This window comes from Grampus griseus (genome assembly GCF_964374135.1).
Source record: "Grampus griseus genome assembly, chromosome: 16".
In the NCBI taxonomy this organism is placed as follows: Eukaryota; Metazoa; Chordata; class Mammalia; order Artiodactyla; family Delphinidae; genus Grampus; species Grampus griseus.
In genome coordinates, this window is record NC_139010.1 from 62,904,439 (window position 1) to 62,929,230 (window position 24,792).

General features: G+C 44.0%; 1 protein-coding gene across 1 annotated transcript in view; it reads left to right on the forward strand.

Moving 5' to 3' along the window:
- The window catches only part of SORCS3 (sortilin related VPS10 domain containing receptor 3), a gene marked incomplete at both ends in the record, with an annotated part of 579,237 nt that overhangs the window by 475,693 nt on the left and 78,752 nt on the right, over positions 1-24,792 (forward strand). The window contains 5 exons of the mRNA XM_082673649.1: positions 3,881-4,060; positions 13,612-13,758; positions 15,314-15,416; positions 20,756-20,832; positions 23,741-23,832. Coding sequence (XP_082529775.1) covers positions 3,881-4,060; positions 13,612-13,758; positions 15,314-15,416; positions 20,756-20,832; positions 23,741-23,832 — 599 coding nt within the window. The remainder of the gene's footprint in view (positions 1-3,880; positions 4,061-13,611; positions 13,759-15,313; positions 15,417-20,755; positions 20,833-23,740; positions 23,833-24,792) is intronic.

Here is a 24,792-nt window from a genome sequence, read left to right on the forward strand (position 1 = left end):
TTCAACAAAGTCTATGCATTAATTAACCAACTCTAATCCTCCCTTTCTCCTGCTTCAAATCTTGTGTCAGCTTTGTACTTCCTTTCAGGGTAGAACTTTGGTGTGCCGTACAGAACCCCTTATGATGTGGCCACTGTCTATCCTCACCTCCCTCAGAGGAATATTGCCTTCAGGTTATTCCAAGTTCCATACATTCCCTTGAATACTCCACCTGTCTCTCACCTGTAAGCCTGTGTTCACCGTTTTCAGCACGTCTATTGTAGTCCTTAGTCAAGTTCACGAAAGGCCACCTGAGCCTGTGATGTCTCCACCACCAGATGGGCATATTCTTGAGGTCAGGTTCCACGTTTTGTTCCTGTCTGTATTTATATATGGTGTTTGGCACATAGCAAATGCTTAATAACATAGGTGTTTCTGTAATGAGTGAAGTTACATTAGGCCCGAATTATAAGAAAATGTTTCAATAACACGGAAGTATTTTTACTATTGTTCACCTAGGAAGTCATAGGTTTAGATTTTCAAAAAGCAACCATGATTCTCCCTAGTGACTCTATTGGGAGGATGTAGGGGCAGTGTTGTTTATAATTGTTTTAATAAGGAAGTGACACATGCTTTGGAGTTAAATTAGGGTAGCAAGATGAAAGAAATAAGCTTTATTGTCATTCAGATTCCTATAGGACCATTTTTAACTAATGATGCTTTTCTTTGTTCTGGAAGACTTAATATTCTCATTATTGGTTGACCCCTATTCAACTCTAAGACCTATTAGGAGACAGGGCACATAGTTCAGAGTTTTTCAAAAAGTGATTCCCTAGATTGCATGCACTAGAATCATCTGGAGGGCTTGCTCAGGTGGCAGAATCTAAGACTCCACAACCAGACATAATGAATCAGAATCTCAGGCATTGGGACCCATGAGTCTGCATGCTGTTAGGATCGCCAGGTCATTTTGATACACACCGAATATGCCCCCACTGGTAAGGAGTTTAACCTCTTTATTCAGATAGTCTTAGGTTCAAATCTTAGTAATATAATTTATTAGCTAAGTGACTTGGATAAATTAAGGATTTCTCAAGTGGACATCCCGTAATTCTATATACTAGAGAGTAGTCTCTCATCCTGGAGCCTGGAATACCTGCTCACCAGGTAACATAGTCCCAGTGCAGGTCTAAACTAAGATGCACTCACAGCAAATCTGGCTGCCTCTGATGCTGACCATGCCCCAGTGTTTGAAGTTGTTTTTTCCCCCCTCACTTCTTTTACATTAGTTTAGTCTAAAATAACTTAGCTCGTTCATTTTTATGACCAAAACATCTGGGGAAAGCCAGGCATTTCTGTTGCATTTTTAACAGGTAAAGTGAATTAAATCCATATTTCCTGCAGCTGCTATTTCCCCTCCTACTGGGTTCTTGGGCTTTCATTCCACCCCACACAGCATGACTTCCTCACATGTTTTTTTTTTTTTTTTTTGCGGTACGCGGGCCTCTCACCGCTGTGGCCTCTCCCGTTGCGGAGCACAGACTCCGGACGCGCAGGCTCAGCGGCCATGGCTCACGGGACCAGCCGCTCCGCGGCATGTGGGATCTTCCCGGACCGGGGAACGAACCCGTGTCCCCTGAATCGGCAGGCGGACTCTCAACCACTGCGCCACCAGGGAAGCCCCATCACATGGCTTTTAAGAGTAAGCCTTATTTCCATTTTCAGGCACCTCAGCAGGAACCTGTAATTCTACAAGGTGTGAAAGCACAAATGAGCAAATGAGGTCTCAGTCAAGGTGACCTAGGGAGTCCAAGGCTAGAGGCTGAGATCTGACAGAGAATCTCCAATGAAAGATCCAGAGCTCACTTTCTCACTTTTGCCCCCTCCCAGCTCTCCAGATGAGTTTGCTTCTTTGTACAATTGGCATGGAGGAGCTCTGCGTGGTTCTGACATTAGAGACATTGCTGCCTCCTTTTTTGGTGAAACCATTTCTGGGAAGGGTTGTCAAATAAGGTGAAGGCTAGATCCACCCTAGTTATTTACTTACTGTCACTCCACTTGCCTGTGTCCCTATTACCAGTGCTTTTGGCCACAGTGACAAGGGTGCCTCTCTTTTTGCTTTCCTGGGACGATATTATTCTTTGGCATATACACCTGTATAGTTATACATTTCTAAAATTGCTTTTATTCAGTCCGATATCTATCCAGGCTAACATTTCTTCCTGACAGTGTAAGATCCTTAGGTAATGACTTGAGTTTGTGGTAATCTTTGTACAGTGCCTAGCCACATATGCAAACTGGCTTTTAAAACCGATTTTGAATTCTGAACTATTAGATTTAATTTTAGAAATGACCCAGTCCAGGAATACAAACTAAAGTGGCTTCAGGGACCAAGAAGTTAACAGTAATATAAGGGCAGATCATAGATATGTAGGGCTAAGACTCCAATGAGTGCTGACTCTACCTAAAATACTACATTTTCAGGTATTTGATAGAGGTTATGGTCAAACCAAACAATTGTGATTCATATTCATTTCATGGGTCATTGGTTTGCAACTTCTGATTTAGGGGCTGTATATACAAATAGTTAGAAGCTAACAATTAGGTGAGAGTCATATCACAGAGGTTCAAAACATGGTTCGGCTACTTAACGAGTTACGTAACCTGAAGCAAGTTGGTAAACCTCTGCGTGCCTTAGTTGACTCCTCTGTAAAACAGGAATAATCATACTACCTCCATTGTAGAATTATTGGATTTTTTAAATTGAAATAATACATTTAGATGACTTAGAATGTGCCCAGATGTTAGCTATTTTTATTGGTAGCCCAACCTCTTCACTCTTTCAGTGAGAAAATGGAAGCTCAGGGAGACTGACGCATCCAATATCATACAGCTGATTTATAGCAGAGCTTATATTATGACCCAGAACACTAAATTCTAGAGTGAGTTATCCTTACCTGTATATCTGTGGTTTTCAAACATTACTGTATTAGCAGCAGAACCCCCCTCACCTTTTACTCCTAAAATATTACACAGAACTCCAGGACATAACAGATCTCAGTAGTGCTGCTCTGTTTCCAGCAGAGTTGGAAGCCCAGAGCCCCACCCATCGGCTATGCCTCTGTGCCACCTTTCTTGCCATCCCCATCTGAAGATTCCAAAAAAAGGCGTGAAAACCGTTACCCTAAAAAGTTTGAAATCATAAATGAAGATCTAATGAAGGGATAGGACCTGTCATTTTTGCACGTGTGGGTTTCCTCTTGCAAGGTTGTATGTCTCCGTTAGCAAAGACCAACTTTCAGTTATAAAAATAAAAAATGAAAGTGGGGGCTTCCCTGGTAGTCCAGTGGTTGAGAATCTGCCTGTTAATGCAGGGGACATGGGTTTGAGCCCTGGTCTGGGAGGATCTCACATGCCGCAGAGCAACCAGGCCTGTGAGCCACAACTACTGAGCCTGTGCGTCTGGAGCCTGTGCTCCGCAATGAGAGAGGCCGCGACAGTGAGAGGCCCGTGCACCGCGACGAAGAGTGGCCCCCACTTGCCACAACTAGAGAAAGCCCTCGCACAGAAACGAAGACCCAACACAGCAAAAATAAATTAATTAATTAATAAACTCCTACCCCCAACATCTAAATAAATAAATGAAAGTGGATAAATCCCTTGAAGCCATGGAAAATCATACCCACCAAAGCCCCTTACACCCATCTTCCTGTCACTTAGCAAGTAACAGAAATCATGAAGCTCATAATTTATAGCCTTGGCCTGACACAGAATTGTTTAACATTGCCTATAACTCAAGTTTTTTCTCAACCGTTTCATAAGTCATGGTGATTACTCTGGGTCTCAATGGGCAAGGAGATATGAAGATCTGCTGCCTTACAGGCCTTCCATCTTCTTATAGGACATGCACATCATTAGTACCAATGAGAACCAAGTGTTCGCAGCTGTCCAGGAATGGAACCAGAATGACACGTACAACCTCTACATCTCAGACACACGTGGGATCTACTTCACCCTGGCCATGGAGAACATCAAGAGCAGCAGAGGTCTGATGGGAAACATCATTATTGAATTGTATGAGGTATGTAGCCAAGATTTCATGAATTTTGACAGTATGAGCACAAGCATTGGAGTCAGATAGTCCTGAATTCAGATCTCAGCTGTACACTTAGCAGTTGTAACTTTGGGAAAGGGACGTACCTTCTCAATTCCCTCACCTGTAAAATGGGGATAAAATATTGATCTAATGAGATTGTTGTGAGAATGAGGGATAATGTTTGTAAAGCAGCTAGTGTGGTGGTTGACTTAATAAGCCTTCAACAAATGGGAGCTAAAGTCAATGTCTTACGTGTATGAGCAGAATTACAGCCCAGAAGTGAAGGTACTTGACTTCAGTGATCTCTTAAGTACTTTTTTCAAGTCTGTGCTTCTTTTTATGAGATCTGGGTGGAGGGGTTAGTGCTATTTATATACCTTAAATTATTTGGAAAATCATGTTTTGTGAACAACTTTACAGGAGAGGAAAGCAAATATCACTGGTAGGAGTGAGGGTTTCCCTGAAATGCTGCCAGATGCCAACACCTGTGCATAGAGAAGAACTGGCTGTGATTTACATCTTTTTTTTTTTTTTTTTTGGCCATACGCGGGCCTCTCACTGTCGTGGCCTCTCCCGTTGCGGAGCACAGGTTCCGGACGCGCAGGCTCAGCGGCCATGGCTCACGGGCCTAGCCGCTCCACGGCATGTGGGATCTTCCCAGACTGGGGCACGAACCCGCATCCCCTGCATCGGCAGGCGGACTCTCAACCACTGCGCCACCAGGGAAGCCCACATCTTTTTTTAATATGATCACCTTTATTGAGTTTCCACTTATATTGAATTTTTTTAGTGTGACCACCAGTTAAAGAATAATTTATCTAGGAAACCAAGTGATTCCATTTAGGGACTAGATTTAAAAAAAAAAGAAACTAATTGTTTCAGTGACCCTAATGATACACTGCTTGTTTATACCTCTAGTGTGTGAGCTTTCGCAGTGAAAGAACTTGAGTGACCACTTCAACTAGATGGATTGATTTGAGCAAAGGAGGCGTGTCTCATTATCCAACATTTACTAGTGACTTGTGGTCAGACCCCACAGGCTGTGCTGGTGGAGGTCATTCATTCACAGCAGGACAGCCTGTTGTGGGCGGTAGCCTCAGATGGTATGGCTGAGCTACTCCATCGTGAGTTTTCCTCTTCGAGGGGCGGGAGTGCCTGTCAGAGCAGAGAGATCAACACATGGCCTTCTGCTTGACAGTGGTCTCTTCTGAGCAGTGCATGTCAGAGTGCCCGCATCCCTACTCTGGTATCTAAGTTGGCTGCTCAGTTACTAAGAGTGGTGGAAACATATAAGATTCCAGTTATTTTATTAGGTAGAAGTCATGGAGTGAATGCAGGTACATTAAAAAGAAGGAGAGAAGTGAATGTCAGGGTGGAAATACCCTGATTTTCTAGGACGTAGACAAGTGCTGAAATAATTCCCTTAGCAACAAGGTCCCAGCTTCGGAAATGACCTAGATTTCTTCCTAAAGTTGTAAAGACTAGTAGAGATGACTAGGAGTGTAAATGGCTTTGGGAAGCTTACATTTTCATGCCTCTAATCACACCAGGAGGCAGAAATATACCTTTGTTATTGGGCAGTAGATCACAGCTGTGGGAAGGTTTGTATGAATGTTCCCAGGAGTGAGGCCATTCTTGTTTGCACAAGTAAGCCTGTAGAGGTAAGAGGATTATTCATGCTCCTGTGGTCAGAGCCCAGTAGGAGAGGTGGACATTGCTGCAGATGACCTTTCAGCTGAGAAATTCCTGTTTCTCTGACTATTGATATGGTGGGTGAGTTTGCCACTGTGCAGTTCCTTTCCTAAAACAGGGTGCCTGAAACTCCTTGGTCATTTAGAACAGTGAGACATTCTGATCTGAAGTGACACATGAATCAAAATGAAGAATGTGCCAAGATACATATAATTTTTTTTTGTCTTTCTGAAGTCAGTCTTTTTTGGGGAAAAAATACATGGTGTCATCGCACCTACAGAGAAGCAAGATACACTAGGCAAGGCAACTTCCCTAAAACCAATTCTGTTGACCTTGTTCTCCATTCATTTTTATCAAGGTTGATCCTGCCCCTGCATTGTGTTCCAGATTATGAGGAAAGCAGGAAAGATAAGGGTTCTTACCCTCAGGGAGCTTGCAGTCTAGTTTGTTGGGCTTTGAAGGGGTCAGTAAACAAAGTTCCTCTTTTACCTGCCGAAGAATGAAACCATTTGAGACAGAAACAAAGGGTGAGACAAAAGGAGATCAAATGTCAGCTTTATTGCTTTGAAAAGCATGTAGGAGGAAATGGTCTTGCTAATACTGCTCCCCAGAATTGAACTCATCCATCCAGTCACAGGCAGAAGTAGTGAATCAAAAGCTCTCCCATGGGACATGGGGAGAGGGAAGGGTAAGCTGGGACAAAATAAGAGAGTGGCATGGACATATATACACTACCAAATGTAAAACGATAGCTAGTGGGAAGCGGCTGCATAGCACAGGGAGATCAGCTCTGTGCTTTGTGACCACCTAGAGGGGTGGGATAGGGAGGGTGGGAGGGAGACGAAAGAGGGAGGGGATATGGGGATATATGTATATGTATAGCTGATCCACTTCGTTATAAAAACAGAAACTAACACACCATTGTAAAGCAATTATACTCCAATAAAGATGTTTAAAAAAAAAATAAAAAGCTCTCCCATGGAAGCCTGTCTCTGTAACACCACAGCATTGTGGTGCAGAGGATGTGATCTTTGCAGGCAGATCCCCAAAATAGTTGAGTTCGGGATGTGCTGTAAAAGACCAGTTCTTTTTCTCAATGTTACCAATCCGGTTATCAGTACTTTTGCCCTGGGGAGGAAGAGGTGAAGAAGTGGAAGGCATTCCAAATGTCAAGAATGGCAGAAGCCAAGAGTCGGACAGGCAGTGTAGATCTGTAAGTCCGTGAGCTAGCCAGTCTAATTGCGTAGAATAGATGGTTGTCAGGGACAAGAATGAGTGCTGCATAAGTAGTTGGGGTTCAGATTCTAGAAGGCATTTAATACCAAGGGAATAAATTATATCCTGACACTATCTAAACCATGACCATATTGAAGGTTTTTAGAGGGTGATGCTGCTTTGCACCTGGGTGTACATTCTGTGATTTGGAGATTAAGCCCAATCTAATTGGTCTCTAGGGGTCATTAGACTTTAACCTTCTTCACTGGAGATTCTCACAGAAACTGAGATTGTGTACCATATGGCCAGTTAGCAAAGAGACTATAATTTTTGTGGACTCTGAATGCCCTTGAGTAATACAGCCGGAAGAAACAGTGAGCTTTCGTGTTCCATTCAGCTAAAGTAACACACTTTCATGAAATGTATTTTGCCTGATGAGGCTGGTACGTGAGATGCAAAATCTCCTGGAAAGACGTAAGTGACTCTAGTAGGGTAGTGATCACAGTCTGACTTGTATTAGAGGTGCGATTCCTGCATGTTCACTAAGAGGAAGATTAATTCTAACTTGATGAATTTGGGGAGACTTGCCGATGAGTAGGTTTAAATGATGACCTGCTAGAGCATGGGAGAAAGGCATGCCTGGTAAAGTCCAGCATAAGAAGAGAACCAGAGTCTGATGAGTAGAGGTCCATTTTCCTAGAATGTCAAATGACCCTGGAGAATAGTGGGGGTAAAGGCTATGAAGATGCTAGTAAAGAGCTTGACTGAAGAGTCGGGCGTTTATTCTCTGGGCTGGTATTTCTCTCTGTTTTCCCTTACATCTAGCAAATGATAATTGTATGCGCGAGGTAGTGCCTATGCCAAGTTAATGTAAAGCTTTATATTACAATGTGACAGGGTGTTACCTCTGTTTGCCCTTGTCTGAAATGTCTGAGATGCCTTTAGTTAACACAGATGTGAGGTGGCTTGAGCTGACCACAGCTGATTAAAGCTACTACTGTGTCATTCTGTCTTCCACATGGACCTCTCAAGCCTCTTCTTGACATTGGAAAGGGGACAAAGAAAGTGAGAATTTATTTGAGAAGTACACCTTGTAGGTCTTGGCACTGAGAGACCTTGGAGACCAAGGGGATCAACCCCACCCAACTCCCTAAAATCTAAGGCAAGGCATTGTTCATTTCCTGGTCTGTTGGAGCAGTTTCCTGCTGAAGAGGGAGTCTCTTGTGCTCTGTCCAATCCCTTCATCAGAGTGCAGTCTTGTCATGGCTGTAATTACATAATCAGGGGAGAAAATAATTCTTGAAGGCCAAATAATGATCTCTTCTTTAAGGTAACAGAGCCATTCCATCAAAACAAGGCTGGTGTTGACAATGAATACAGTTCATTATGTGTGTTCACCATTATTCTTATGACACTCTTTTCATACAGAGCTCTGTTGTGGTTTTTTCACATCTCTAACTATAAACTGCATTTCTTCCTAGATGTTCTCCACTGGTAAATCAGGTAACAAATGTTCTTTGCAACACTTTCAGTTATATTGTAGAAACATTCTCTGAGCTGCTGCATTTTCTTCAATATTTTCCTGGATTAAGCATCCAACTTGTAACTCTGTATAATACTAACAACAGCATACCAGGTAATGCCTTAAACTGACATTGTCGAGTAAATATATAACAAGCTACACACGCATTTTAAAATCAAGAGAAAAAAGAAACAGGTGAAATTAATTGTAATATTATATTTCATTTAACCAAAATATCCAAAATACTGTCATTTAAGTATATGCTCAGTATGAAAGATTACTAATGAGATATTTTATAATTTTTGTCATACTAAGTCTACGGTATCCTGGGTATATTTTACACTTCTCAAGCATCTCAATTCATCTGCTAAATTTTCACCAGAAATACTTGATCAGCATTTATATTTCATAAAATTTACAGTAGAAAAGGGAGATTCACATATCCAAGTTATTCCAAGCATACTTAAAAGTTGGCCAATAACTGGATCAGGTATCAGTTTTTTTTAAATTTCAGTTTAAATTGGTTAAAATTAAAAGTCAGTTTCTTAGTCCCACTGACCCCATTTCAAGTTCTCAGTAGCCCTGTGTGGCTAGTGGCTATGGTATTGGACAGCACAACCCTTAATGATATATATACTCTTTCTTATTTATCTATTACAATAACTCCTTGTGGGAGATGCCATTCCCTCTTGTGCCTATGAGAGTACAGAGATGCAGAGAGTTTGGTAACTTGGCTCAGATCACACAGCTAGTAAAGGGTGATGCTGTGTTTGAACCAACCCATGTCAATTTGACCAAAAAGCCCAGGCTCTTCCTATTATACATTTTTTTCACATTCATTTTTTTTATTGAGGTATAATTTATGTACGGTAAAATTTACCCTTTTTGGTTCTATGAGTTTTGACAGAGGTATGTGCATCTACCACCATAATCGAGATATAGAACATTGAACATATAAGGTATTGTCTCACGACATTCCCTCTTATGGCCCTTTTTTTTTTTTTTTTTTTGCGGTACGCGGGCCTCTCACTGTTGTGGCCTCTCCCGTTGCGGAGCACAGGCTCCGGACGCGCAGGCTCAGCGGCCATGGCTCACGGGCCCAGCCGCTCCGCGGCATGTGGGATCTTCCCAGACTGGGGCACGAGCCCGTGTCCCCTGCATCGGCAGGCGGACTCAACCACTGCGCCACCAGGGAAGCCCCTATGGCCTTTTTGTAGTCATCTTCCTCCCACCAAAAGTCATTGGCAAACCAATCTGATTTCGCTCTGTCCCTCCAGTTTTATTTTTTCTACATTTTCATATGAATGCAAAAAAGGGAGTCTTTTGAGTCTAGCTTCTTTCACATAGTACATTGAGATTCACACATGTTGTTGAATATCAAGAGATGTTCCTTTCTTTCTACTGCTGAGTAATACTGCATTGCCTGGGTGTATCCTTGTTTGTTTATTCATTCACCAGTTGAAGGTCATTCAAGGTGTTTCCAGTTCTGTGTGATCATGAATAAAATTTCTATAAACATTTATGTGAACATAAGTGTTTCTTTCTCGTGGGTAAATACATAGGAGTAGAACTGCTAGATTGAATCTCAGCGTATGTTTATAAAAAGCCAGCAAACCATTTCTTAAGTGGCAGTATCATTTTGTATCCCCGCCAGAGATGTATGCGAGTTCTAGTTGCTTCATGTCTTTAACAACAGTTGGTATTATCAGTTGTGTGTGTGTGTGTGAGTGTGTGTGTGCACACACGTGTGTTTAGACATTCTTTTAGGGTCCTAGTGGCACCTCATTAGTTTTGTTTAAATTTCCTAATGACTAATTATCATGACCTCACTATACTTGGATGCATAAAATGAAACTCTGAGCCATCCTTAGTGTTCTGGCCTCTTTGCTCATCTTATTGATGTTTTATTGCTTTCTGTGTCTCTAGTGCCTGCCCTCCACCCACTGCTTTATCATGACCTTACATTACCCTTCTTTGGACAGATGGACGGCTACTTGTAGACCCCGTGGGGACATTTTCCCCAACTGACCTTCATCGGCCCCTCACAACAGGTCCAACTCTAGGGACAGCCCAAGGCAAACCATGGTAATTGCTTTTCTCAGCAGAGCCCTGGCTTCCTTGTCCTGAGGGCATGGGGGTGAGCGACAGATGATTATGCCACCTGGACTCAGTGCTCTGCCAAGGGGCTGCTGTCAGTGTCCCTTTGCACCTCAAATTGATTCCCAGAGGGAAAGTGGGCCATGCAGGCCTGGGACCTTGTACTACCCTCTTCTCTGGGGACCACCTTGCAAGCTGGTACCTTTCTCCTTGAACTCTTGGGGCTAACAGCAGCAGCTGTGCTGCTGATTTCAAACCACAGTGGGAAGAAGCATGTTTTTAAGTTGATCAGATTCCAAATACCTCCTTGGATGGAGAAGAGTTAAAACGTGTGTTTCATTCCCCAGTTCCTTTACGTTGCACGTAGTGCAGGTAAGTAGTGTTTCCTGGAACTTTTGGGTCAGATATGTGTGTAGCTGTGTGTGTACACATACATGCGTATATGGGTATGAGTCTACTGGGCGCCAACAGAAATGTATTTCATACTTGGATTGCAATCGAAAAGTTTGAAAGCTATTGGCCTAAGATATAGAAAACAAAGTGCCCTCCCAACTTATAGTCCATTTACACAAGAGATGAAGCCAAGAAGCAATTCAGCAATAACGTAAGGGCTTTGAACAATCCAAATACAAGTGGGAAGTGTTTTATCTTTTTTTTTTTTTTTCCCCCAGACAGGCAGACAGGACTGAGATTGCTTTGGCATTAGGTGCAACTGCAGGAGAAACACCTTCAGAGGTGCAGATGGGTTCCTTCAGAATCTCTCCTTCTATATATTTTCAGTCTCCATTCTCCTGATTTTGCTCTCAGACTAAGTGAGGCACACAGAAAATAGCCGTCTGAGTGGTGGAGTTCTTAGTGGGAATATGGTCATATAATATTGGCATATCATATTTTCCAAACGTGCTCATCCAGAGAACACGAGAAGCAGCTAAGTGGCTAGTAATTCACGCTAGAATGTATCGAGCTAGGAGGCAGGGGATGATGGTGACAGATAGAAGTCTGATTCTGACCTGTATATGTTCTAGAAATTCGATATCAAGGCCCTGGGTACATGTTGGGGGCAGGGGGCTGGCTTAGGGGGAAGAGTTCTGTGGAATCATTATCTGGTGCTCCATCAGATAAGACACCAGCTCTGTGTCTAAAGAGAATAGCAAAGGGCCCCCATCAGGCAGAAGGTTCTAAGGAAACACAGATTCCATTTTCTGTGAGGAATTATTGGTAATTGGTTGGAGAGAAACAACTTTGCAGTTGGTTTTAAAGGCCGAGGTGATCTGAGGGCCTCACAGCCCTTGGCTCAGTGTGTAAGGTGCCGGCCTTCCTGAAATGGCTCTGACTTTAAGCAGCAGGGAGGGTACCTCCGGGGAAGGGCATAACTCTGACAACGCTGCCCCTCTCCCCACCTTGGCTTCTGTCCTTACCCACCCTCTGTTCACATTAGGAAGCTAATCAGTTCCATCACTGGCCTTTTGTCAAATTCCCCTGGTGGTGTCCTTCCCAGATAACACTGCTCTCCTCCTGACATCCTCTGTCCATTTTTGTAGTTCTTTGTTGTTTTGTATTTGGGTTGGCATTCTCTATTCTCTTTCAAGGCCAGTCAGGTTACTTAAAAAAAAAGAAAAGCACTTCTTATTTCATCAGGTAAATTATGTCATTAAAAGAACTCACTTCTGTGAAATTCCTTCCTTTTGTTCCCACTGGCATCCTCTCAGAACTGCAGTAAACCTCAATTCATGATGACCCTCAAATAATGGGGATAAGTACAGTTAAAATTTTGAGATATCTGAGTGTAATCCAGAAAACCTGCCATTCTACCTCTTATTTATATATATTTAAACAATTTGAATTACGTTTCCTTTGGAAACTCCTGGCACTTGAACCAGAAGTCAAAGGAATGTTTCCTTGACATAGATTGCTGTCATTCTAAATATCTCTTCTGATTGCCCAGATGTAGGCATAGAAGAAATAAAAGTGAGTCAGATCTGTACTTACTCTCGAACGCTTCTGGATCATAAATGTCCTCATTCTCTGGCTACTTGGTTTGTGGCGATACTCTTCTTCCTTCAGAATATCAAGGGCGTGCAAATCCCAATACATCGGAACTCTCGCAAGAGCGCTTTCCATTATCTGTTGTGTCCTTTGCCAGCTGACTGAGGACAGAAAAGAAGGGAAGGGCTCTTTCAAAATGACCATTGGCTGAGACCCAAGATAATATGGGAATTATCCAAAGTCACCCAGTGAGCTGGTGGCACAGCCAGTGACAGGGGCCAGGTCGCCAAGCTGGGTCACCTGCCCCCAAATATCCACCTCACTATTAATCAGGACACCTGGACTTCTCCCGTTACAGATTATACCTTGATGCCTTGAAAACCTGTTGACAAGCCCCTCCTGAGCAAAATCCCATGTTCTCTGTTTTTATTTATTTATTTTAAATTTTTATTGAAGTATAGTTGATTTACAATGTTTTAAGTGTACAGTGAAGTGATGCAGTTATACATATATATGTATGTCTATATACATATATATATTCTTTTTCAGATTCTTTTCCATTATAGGTTATTACAAGATACTGACTATAGTTCCCTGTGCTCCACAGCAGGTCTTTGTTGTTTATCTATTCTATATATAGTAGCCTGTATCTGTTAATCCCAAATGTTCTCTAGAAGGAGTAACTCCTTCAGTTGTTATCAACCACTCCCACCCCAGAGGGAATGTTGATAGTTAATTAAGGATAAAGCCCTCTGAACAAAGTGCAGAGACCTGCAGAGTAGGGCAAAGCAGATGAATAATAGGGAAGTGGGACATCTGGTTTGTGGGGGTGGAGGGAGCAGAGATGAACTTAAACTTCTTTTGGAGACCACGTGGCACGTGACGTTTCTCACCATGTTCCTCCTCTTTTCCTCTGTTGTACCCCCACACGCTGTGGAAAATGCTGGGGCTTCTCCCAGGGCCTCTCCAAAACTATAGGCATTTTGGCCCAACATTGTTCTCCATCTCTCGCCCTTTTTCCTAGGTAGCAGGTATCAAAGGGATATTCCTGGCAAACAAGAAGGTGGATGACCAAGTGAAGACCTACATCACTTACAACAAGGGCAGGGATTGGCGCCTCCTGCAAGCTCCAGACGTGGACCTGAGAGGAAGCCCAGTACACTGCCTGCTGGTCAGTCCCCCGGTCTCATGTGAGACCACAGGGCAGGCTGGTTACCTGAGGATGCTCCAGCGGGGGCTTTCTTCCATCAAGGAGGGCTTAGGATCTTTTCTGGTGCTGAGCAGGGATGGCCTACAGGTCCCAGGGCACTGACCTGTGGACTCAGACTGCCATATCACTTGGATGGCAAGTTCAGTTGAATTCCACAAACCTTTACTGAGAATATACTATGTGCTCCAACTCCTAGGAAGATAAAGAAACATCTTTATCTTTCTTATCTAAAGAAAGAGCCTGTGCCCAAGGGTCCCAGACAGAGCTCAGCAGTGGTAAATACCTATTAGCTGATGCTGGTACAGTGCTTGATGATAAGTGCCTGATGGTGGGCAAGGTAAGCAACATTTGCCTTGGAAGCCCAAGGAATGTCAGGCTGGTATGTCCACACGGGACAGAGTTAATCTCTCAGCATTCCCAGGGTTCCAGCTGTATGGAATATTGGGGTAGGCACCATGGAGGTGCAACTCCATGTGAGGAGGGAAGACAGATAATTAACAGTGAAATTCACAACTCTCAGTGCCCTCACAAAGAGGACCTATTTGAGAAAATTTTCTAAGGTCCCAGAAATGGTTATGTTTCCCCTTCGCAAAAAAAGTTGCCTTTTGCAACTTACTGAACATTCTAGACATTATGTTAAAAACTGGGAATATAGTGGTAAATAGGATTAACAGGGCCTTTCCCGTTTTGTAGTTTTCAGTCCAGCTCCATGCTTCTGATTTGGGGTACTAGGAAGGTCAGAGACAGGTGCCTGCCTGTATGCAAGAACTGGTCGCAGCAAGAATTTTCTTTCCCCAAACCTTACCCATGGATTCATCTTATTACCTAATTTTCTCCTTTCCCCAATTTCACAGTTCGTTTATTTTTATTTATTATATGGTGTCTATAAATCCCTAATCCTTTTCAAGAAACTCAAAAAGGGATAAATAAGTAACTGAAGAAAGAACACAAACTTATGAGTTTCAAATAATGGCTTCAAACATTTTAAGTAAAATTCAAAGTAAAATTATAAACAGGAACCAAATACATAAAGCAGAAACAGGGACCATCTGGTTGAAGAAGAGGGTAGAGGGCCTGAGACTGTCTCACTTACTTCCCCACTTCACTGCTCCCAGTGGCCCGTTAGGGCTCCAAGAAGCAGAGCACGATGGCCAAGGCCAGTGATGGGAGAAGATCAGTGTCATCCTGTGGGAAGGAATGGTCTGGGAGGCTTCATAAGGCTGACCATGAACTGGACCTTGATGGATAGGTAGGGGTGAGGAAGAGAGGGGAAGCCTACAATTGTGACAGCAACAGGGACAGGATGGGGCCTATGAATGGTGCTCAGGGCAGCTTCTGATGTGAACATATCAGCTGCTCAGGGAGAGATGACTTGTGCCCCAAACTAAGTGAGTGGCTCACATCCAATCCTTGGTGTTTCTGGAAGCTGAACACCTGGGAGCCCCATATCTGGTGGGGCAGGGGTGCATGTCAGGAGCTTCCTGGAATGAAGCCACTTTCTCCTCCTCTATTTTAGCCCTTCTGCTCCCTACATCTACACTTGCAGATCTCTGAAAATCCATATTCCTCAGGGAGAATCTCCAGCAAGGAGACGGCTCCAGGGCTCGTGGTGGCCACAGGTAAGGAAGACATTCCCTGGGCTTCTTCCTCACTGAGGGCTTCTGGAATATGTTACGACCTCTGTGGAATCATTTGAGCATCAGATAAAAGCTATGGGCACTCTTCCCAGAAAACAGGCAAGATCTGTGGGACTCCAAGACCAATCTAATCACCCAGTAAAAGAGCTCCAGACACTTGCAACTTTTGGTAAATGCAACATCTCACATGGTCACAGGGCAGTACCCTGTGCTTAGCAAGAGGCCAGGGTTCCTCTCCAAGTAAACTGATAGATCAGAAAGGTTGTTTGTAATAGGGAATTCTCACTTTAAGAAAACGTGATACATGAACTTCCTAGCTCACCAAGTATGAGTTGGGGTAGTTTTCTTTTTGCACAGAGGATTCTTTACAAAGGGTTTCACCCCAGGGCTGTTTTTAATCAGGAGGTCTCTGGTGCATGTAAAGGTTTGTTTACACATGAGTAACCCGCTTGGCTGACAGCCTGGGGGAAAGGGCAGAAAAACTCCAATTTGTATTGTTGGAAGCACTGTCCACTGAACGTCTATCAGAAATGAAGATAAAACAACTCGGAGATGAACATGGAAGTCTCTGGGGGAAAGTGCTCTGCTTAGCATGCATTTGATTTCCACACACCTTTGCAGGAATAGGTTGATGGCATAAAGCAAGGCACGCCTCTAATCTTCGAAGTTAGAGCTCTGCTATGAGGCAGCTCTTTTTCTAATGAAAGCAGATAAATTCACAGCAACTTGCTGAGATGGTTTAGTCTGTTTTCTCTCATCGACCTGAAGCTCCAGCCGCTGGCGTTACTGCTCTCGTAGACGTGACTTTCTTCTCCAAGCCTCCAGCTGTATGAACTTTTTAGCACCACCAGTGACCATCCACTCGAATCAGGTTGGCAGCTGGCATAGCCTTCTGACACCTCAGACTACTCCCCTCCGCCCGGTAGGAACTGGAGCCACCCTATTTAACGCCACTGGCTTCAGGGAGCCCAGGACAGTGAGAGGTGAGGGCAGGCTCTATTGGTGTTCTCCTGGCTGGGGGGAGTGAACCCCACACACCATCATCCATGCTGATTGGACCTCCCAGCTCTGGGACTGCTGTGCTCTCTGCCTCTCCTCAAGGCCTATAGGAGACTCTGGACTGGAGTGGAAGGAACGCTGAAAAACAGTAATCAATTATAAAATATAAATGCTAACTGTATAGTCAGGCATGGTTCTATGTGCCTTAACCACTCTGAACGTTGGTGTTTTCATTGCCAAAGTGGGAATAATAATACCAACATAATGGAATTGGAGTATTAAATGAAGCAGTGGATTTCAAGTGTTCAGAACAGTGCCTAGGACGTATCGAATACTCAGTACATGTCACCTATTACCATTGTTAATGTTACAGAAATTGAGAACTGCTCTTCTTACACCAGGAGAATATGGTTTGCACATCTCCTTCAAGAGAATCCATAAATAATATGCGTTCACTCTACATCCACGGAATGAATGAACGCACTCAGGACCCCTGTAGTCCTGCTTGCCAAGCTGACCTCTGACACTTACGAGCCTTATGCATTTGGCTTAGTTCCTTAACCTCAGAGCTTCATTTTCCTCATCTGCAAATGAAGTTGTTTTTGGTTTTTTTTGTTCGCTGCCTTGTGAGTGTGTTGTAAGAATTAGAGAGAATTAGAGATGGAAGATCCCGCTGAGGGCTCAGAGCATAGTCAGGTAGGTTAGTTGTGGTTGTTACTACCTGAGGCCATCACGTGCCTCGAAATTACTCTAGTGCTAAGTCTTTGTAAGCTAACAGACACATAGACATTAAGGATTGGATTCTGAAACTTTCTTGTCCATATACATGAGAATTTACTAGTTCCTTTTCTCTCCCTTTGTCACTCTTGTAACTGGAAGGCTGTTCGCTATCGGGAGAATAATTATGAAGTTATCCTAGGATGGCTTCATTGGCCTGAATGGAGCCTGTCTCTCCAGGATCCTTTTCCATGCATTTCACCTGCCTTCAGGTGTCAGCGATCCTGGCCTCTCTCCTCTCCGCTCCTCACTACGTCCTCCCACCTCTCACTGAGATGAGGGCTCCCGGAAGCTGTGGGGATGACAGGACATCCCCTGTGCTGTCCCTGTTTGAGGCTCCTGGTGAGGCCACATCTCACGAGGCAGATGGAATTCCAGTCTGGAGAGTCTGCCAATTGCTTTTAGCCATGAGAAGCGCTAGGGTCGGGCTTCCCTGGTGGCGCAGTGGTTGAGAGGCCGCCTGCCGATGCAGGGGACGTGGGTTCGTGCCCCGGGCCGGGAAGATCCCACATGCCGCGGAGCGGCTGGGCCCATGAGCCATGGCCGCTGAGCCTGCGCGTCCGGAGCCTGTGCTCCGCAACGGGAGAGGCCACAGCAGTGAGAGGCCCGCGTACCGCAAAAAAAAAAAAAAAAAGAAGCGCTAGGGTTCTTACTATCCTTACCACTGTGGTTTCAAGCTAGTCGTCGAGGCCTCACATCCTCCCAGGGCCTTAAGGTGTGCAAAGCACTTTCCTAGCCTTGATCGCACAACGGCCCTATGATGTGGAAAAGGCGATTACTCTTGTCCTCGATTTACACCTGAAGGATGGAGGGCAGGGGGCAGGTGTTGTGCCCTCACTCACACTCCCTCTGGCTCCAAGTCTAGTCTGTCCAGTAGCCATTCAGCCAGACCTAGCCCTGAGTCTCTTCACATGCCCGCTCCACAGCTACCCCAGGCTTCCTGCCATGCTTCCTGTACATTCTGAATGCTCGTACCCTTGTGGTGTCCCCTCCATGGAGGTGCTTCCCTTTCCTGCAGTGGCTTGCGCACTGTCTGCTTCCCCCTGCACTTACACCCTCAGTGGGCATCAGTGGTGGTGAGAGAAGCATCTCTAACCCCAGAGGATGTTAAAAGTTTCTCTCTCTCTCTCTCGGTCTCTCTCTCTCTCGGTCTCTCTCTCTCAGTCTGTCTCTCTCTTTCTTTCTTTCCTTTACACATGTCTAACTAAGGAGCAGAGAAAGGTAGCCCTGGGAGGATATAGGGCTTAAAAGTGTGTTGTTTGCACATGCCCAAAAGGGCAGCAGCACCTCTGTGGTTTCCAAGCTAAGGTGTTGCTGAGAGGAGCTCCCCGTTTTCCATCCCTCTCCCCATTTCTCCCTCCTATCACATCACTTCAGCGGGGACCAGCTACCTCTCCCTCCAATCTGGCTAGAGGCCACCTTGGGAAGCCCCCCTCCAGTTCTGCTTTAGCCAGTGAGGCACATTGTTCAGATCTTTCTTCTCTGACGCCATAACCCTGACTCTCCCTATCAGAGATTTCCTCCCCACAGGTTCACTTAGGGACTGAACATGCTCAAAGATCAAATCACCCTGGACCCCTCTCCTCTGTCCTTCCCTCTGGGAACTGACTTTCTAGTTCCTGTGATCAGCGGCATTTGTTTCAGGGGTCCTTTCAATTGACCCAAGATACTCCCAAAACAGTCTTCACTGGGAGCCTTGGATTCTCACCACCACCACACCTCCAAAATCAATCTGGGTCAAGCTTTGAAAGAGAGGCTTAGGATGTAGGCAGAACCGGCTCCTGAAGAGGGCAAGAGGTGATGAGACAGAGCCTGAGAAGCCATGACAGGGCTGGCAGATTCCAGCTCTAGGGGGACTTTATACCCACTTCCCCCTCTCTCTGCCACCCTTGGTAGACGTGACTAATAGATCACCGAACTCTATTCTGTTGAAACCAAATATGGCTTCAGGATCCTTCTTAGCACAATGTCCCAGGCAGCCATCATTAAAAGACTCAAGTTGACATTTTCTGCCCCGTCCCTCTTTTCTTTCTTCATCTGTGTCTTCTAAAACCTGGATCTGAAGAGTGGAATTCCAAATTCCAGACACATCTCCTGAGAGCCGCTCACCATGCCTGTCCCCACCCCACTGATACTGACTGCCTGAGCCCTGAGCCCTGAGCCCCAGGGGTATTTTTGGAAGCCTGAGCGTCAAAACAAGTTGGCTAGCTGTGTGCTCCCTGATGCCGATGGGAGCTTGACAAGCTGTAGCCCGCCTTGAAATTCTCATCTTGAAGCATTAAATGTCAGCAGCTCCATTAACATTTTCATTATTGCATTTTTATTGTGCTCTTATTTAGGCTACTGATGTGAAGGGAGCTAACATTCCCTTCATGCTATTTTTAAAGAAAACATATCCGCCTCAGTGGTAAATTCTTACATGTTTAGGGTACTTTTCCTGCTTCTCAAGACCCCCCCAAATGCACATCAACATCAGAACATGATTCGTTCACTTTTTTACTCATTCGTTTGTTGCAGTTACTTATCGAGCAACTCACTTCCAAGTTTGGGGCACTGTTCTGGGCTCAGGGGCTGTGTGGGCAAATTTGGGCAATACAGATAGACTAGGAAATCTTAACCACTTTCTTTTTTTTTTTTTTTTTTTTTTTTTTTTGCGGTACGCGGGCCTCTCACTGTCGTGGCCTCTCCCGTTGCGGAGCACAGGCTCCGGACGCGCAGGCTCAGTGGCCGTGGCTCAGCCGCTCTGCGGCACGTGGGATCTTCCCGTACCGGGGCACGAACCCGCGTCCCCTGCATCGGCAGGCAGACTCTCAACCACTGCGCCACCAGGGAAGCCCGACCACTTTTTTGCTTTTAATAAACATAACCACAAGGTGATGAAGTATTAATACAAGGGGAAGAAAAAGAAGGGGAGAGGAAGAAACGGCGTGAAGGGATAAAGTGTAGTCAGGCTGGGCATAAACCAGGTGACTTCTCCTGCCATGCTGGATGGCCATGGTCTGCTGAATATTGTCATATTCTTTTGGGCACTGGATAATTTTCGTTACATAGTCTATACTAATGGATTACTCAACTGCCTGGCACTCAAGAAACATATTGGCAAGTTTACTTGGAAACACACACACACACACACACACACACTCATACACACACCAGTTTTTCATAGGCTAAATTTATACATGAGGAGGAAGGTGTTCCTAGAGGCAGCATGATAGTTTTCTCTTCTCTTTGCCACCATCAAGATTAATTTTCAAGAGATTAATGGTATGAATGAGTAGTTCAAGAGGTCCAAGCTTATCCATATTTGGTCTTTGAGTGTTACCATTTAAAGATGCATCCCTGTCATATTATTTATTTATTCATTTTTTTCCCGTGTTAGGTTATCTTCCTGCTGGGTTTTTGATATGGCATCAAAGACAGACTGTACGAATCTATTCTAAAAATAACTTGTAAAATCTTTACTCTCTGCTACCCCCTCACCCAACCCCAAGCACACGTCATCTGTAAACCGCCTGACAATTTCAAATGATCTGCTTCTGTTTCAGGCAACATTGGCGCAGAGCTCTCATATACTGATATCAACGTGTTCATCTCTTCTGATGGGGGCAACACATGGAGACAGGTAACTGGGAGATTCGGGGGCAGGGAGGAACCATTTAGGGCAAGTTCTGCCAACATCTTTCTTATAGATTCTCAGGCTTGTTATGACTTTTTGGGTGCAAAAAAACTGAAGCAGCCCTTCTATTTGGTCAATGTAGCTGGCAGATTAGATGGGCAATGGGAAGAGCTGGGCAGGGCATAAGAAAAACTGGGATTTTCCCAATTTGTTCATTCTTTCATTCAGCAACATGTATGGAACAGACCAGATGCGAATTACCGTGCTGGTGTGAGTAGATGCAGCCAATAAAACAGTTTCTATCGTTAATGTGCCACGGGGTCTTGGCAAGTAGGTGTCTTTACGTTTCTGGGTCTGTTTCTTTATCTACAAGAGGAAGCCGGTAGAATGCTAAGACCAGCAAAGCCGTGGAAGTCTGTGATGGCTTCAGTATTATGTAGGCCCATGTTAAGTATGAGACAGCTTAATAGTTACATGACCACATGAAAAATTAATTCAGTTTTACAAACTTTTTCTTGCAGCCCTGTCCAATAGAACTTTGAACAGTGATGGAAATGTTCTGCATCTATACCGTCCCATGTGGCTAGTGTGACAGAGGAACCGAATGTTTTATTTTAATCAATTTAAATTTAAGTTGTCTCATGTGGCTACTATATTGGACAACACAGATTTATACAATGTCACCTGGGTGTCAGGTATAAACCTGAGGAGGCAGTTGAATACTTTGGAGTCCCTTTCCTCGTGGAGCTCAGAATTAAGCAGAGGACACAGGTTCATAAATAACTAACTGTAGTTTAGAGCGGTTGCGTTATTTTAGTGGCATTATTTGCTTGCGGAGAAGAAGGAGGAATTGATTCTCCTTGGGGAAACTGGGAAAGGCTTCACAAGAAGAGGTGACATTTTACTAAGTCTTAAAGGTGAGAAGGTTTCTATCTGAGGAAGACGAAGAGCACTAAACGTCTTAGCGATGAAGGTGAAGCCACCATCTGAAATCTACCTGCACAAGCTTCTGTTTGGGTCCCTTAGTGGAGATTATCATCTCCATCACCAACATTATCATTGCCACCCCCATTGCCACCACTGTCACTACTACCACCCTCAAAAAAAAAATTACCCAGGACCTACTAGACACAAGTCCTATATTAACTACTGTAAGGCCTGCAACAAAGAATAAGTTAAGATTCCTGCCCACAAGGGAATCAAGTAGATGAGGAACAGACACATAAAATAAGAACATACCTTAAAAATATAAGATACTCTCTTACAAGTGCCGAATGGGGTAGCAACTGCAATGTAAACTCTTCTGGTCTAGCAGCTCCCAACAGACAAACCATTGTCCCTCCAACACAAGAAATAGCTCACCTGGCCAGGTGGCCACGGTTACATTCTTTCCTTATGTTGTCACCAGTTTGGTTTTCTTTTCTCTTTTCCCAAACAACTTAGGATTCCAGCTTCCACTACATTGCTGGACAGGGCAAGAGTTAGCCGTGGCCAGAATGATACAACAGAGAGGAAAGTGTGAAGAAAATAACTTCTCTCTCCTCCTCAGTGCCAAGAATCTTCTTGTAGTCCTTACCCTCAGACTTCAGTCCAGTGTTTCTGTTACGTGGCTTTGAGCTCTGGAGAGAAAAGCTAGCATTACGGGCTCAGAGTCTGTGTTTATATCTGACATATAAATGAATATCCCTTAAGTCTTTCGTGCATTAAGGCTCACCATTAGTGTGGGCATTTAAAGGCAAATATGAGAAATAAAACCAATTGAAAGGTTTAGGCCTGAGAGTCCATTTACTTTCCTCTGTGGTGTTCCCTAGGACATGTTTATAGGAGACACCACTCCTATTCTCTCCCTTTTAAGTCTACTTATACTCTCTTACCCCTTCTAGTACTTCTCACTTAACCCACCACCCCAACCTCTCCATCCAGGCTGTAAGAGCCACCATTAGTGGTTAAGAGCTAGAGGAAGTCTCCAGTTCCACTTTCATCTAGATGATCTAGAGGAGAGAACTGGTTCTCCGGTGGAGAAGTATTCTTTCTGTCTTAGGTTGGAGACTTAAAAGTCATAAACTGTAGAAGTGTTGCTATATGTGGGGTTAGGTCTAAGCTAAGGCTCTGAGACTTGCATCATGGTAGGTGCCTAGTAAATGCCTGTGTAGATGGATGGCTGGATCACTGAATGAGTGAATGAGTGAGTGGATGGGTGAATAGGTAATGGACAAATAAACCAAAGAACCAGTAACTCTGGGTCTGAGGAAGCATGGTGTCCTAGTGAGCATTTAGAGTGAGGATGCCCTAGGACTAAACTTAAGTCTTCATCCAACTTGCATGGGAACTTAGGAGGTGGTGGCGAAGTCTGAGAACTCAGTCATCACGTCGATCATAATGTCTCCAGGTCTAAAAGGAATTGTCCTTTGAGTTCATAGATAATTTATAAACATTATAAATGTTTATAAGACAGCATTTATAAATTAGCAAACGTCTCATTTGAAAAGATGAGAAAGACACAGGCCATTTATAAATTAGCAAACGTCTCATTTGAAAAGATGAGAAAGAGAAAGCTGAGTAGCCAGTTACTCAGATGAAAAGAGGGGAAGTTTTTGAAGTCATATGTTCCATTGAGTTATCTAGTTGAGCATGCGTCTTGTTGCCTGAACCTCTGGTGGCACACTGGCTCACAGTACTAGGGGAAAGAGCCCTGGAAATGCCACTTGAGTAGCCGAGGGACAATTACTTGTTCTCTACAAGCCCATTTCCTCATCTATTAAATGGGGATGACATTACTTGCCAAACTTCCTGATAGGGTTGTTGGCAGGGGCGGAATCTAGATGAAACAATATATGTGAAAAACTTTGTAAACTGTCAAGCACTATGCAAATGTAAGGCGTTGCTATGATTGTTATTGTTGTTGTTGTTCCAGATCTTTGATGAAGAGTACAATGTCTGGTTCCTAGACTGGGGTGGCGTCCTCGTGGCCATGAAACACACACCTCTGCCAGTCAGGCATTTGTGGTAAGGACAGCTCCCTACCCTATTAATGAGCAACGTTTTAGTGGAAAAGGTTGGGACAAGTTATTCTGCATGATTTTCTACCCGTTGTACCCATTTCTTCATCCATTTCTTCATCCATCCATCCATTTGATGTACATTACATCATCCAACTCTTTGGTAACAGTAGCAGGCCAGACAATTTAGATGGGGAAGTGTAATGAATATAGTGGGGTGGTAGGAATGGGTGCTCAGATGAGCCAGAAATGAGCAGGAAGGGCCTTCAAGTTCAAGCAGTCAAGATTAACAGTCCAAAATACAGGAGCTGGACATTGCTGTAAGAAGAGGGTTAGGTGCATGTAGCAATACTAAGTTCAGTTCTAGACCAGTTGAAGTTGAGATATCTAGGAACATTCAAGCAGAGGTGAAGATCAGTTGTCAGATACATTCGTCTGAAGGTCAGGAGAGAGGTCTGAGATGACACTTTAGATTTGGAGTCACTAGCCGTTAGGTGGTAGTTAAAGCCATGTCCGTAGGCTGCACGCCTCATGAAAGTGGGTACAAAAAGGAGAAAACAGGGACTCCTGTGGAATACTGTTGAATACCAACATGCAGAGCAGAGGAAGAAATTATAGGAGAGGCTAAGGAGAAATAGCCAAAAAAGATAAAAACACAGGAGAAATGTTTTCATGGATGCTGAAGGAAGGGGTGATCAATAGCACCAAATTCTATAATCAGAATAGATTTTACGGAGTGAAAAACAATCTAGAATTAAGCAATGTAAGAGGTCATTGGTGATCTTTGTTAGGGTAGATTCATAAGAGAGGTGGGGTTGAAAGGTAGAGTGCAATATATGAATGAATAGATGAATGAATGATAAAGAATGAAGTAAAGTAGAGACAATGTAGATAATCCTTCCCAAGAAAGTGGATTATGGAATGCAGTTGAGTGTATGTATGTAAGACCCTCCAGGGAAGACAAAGA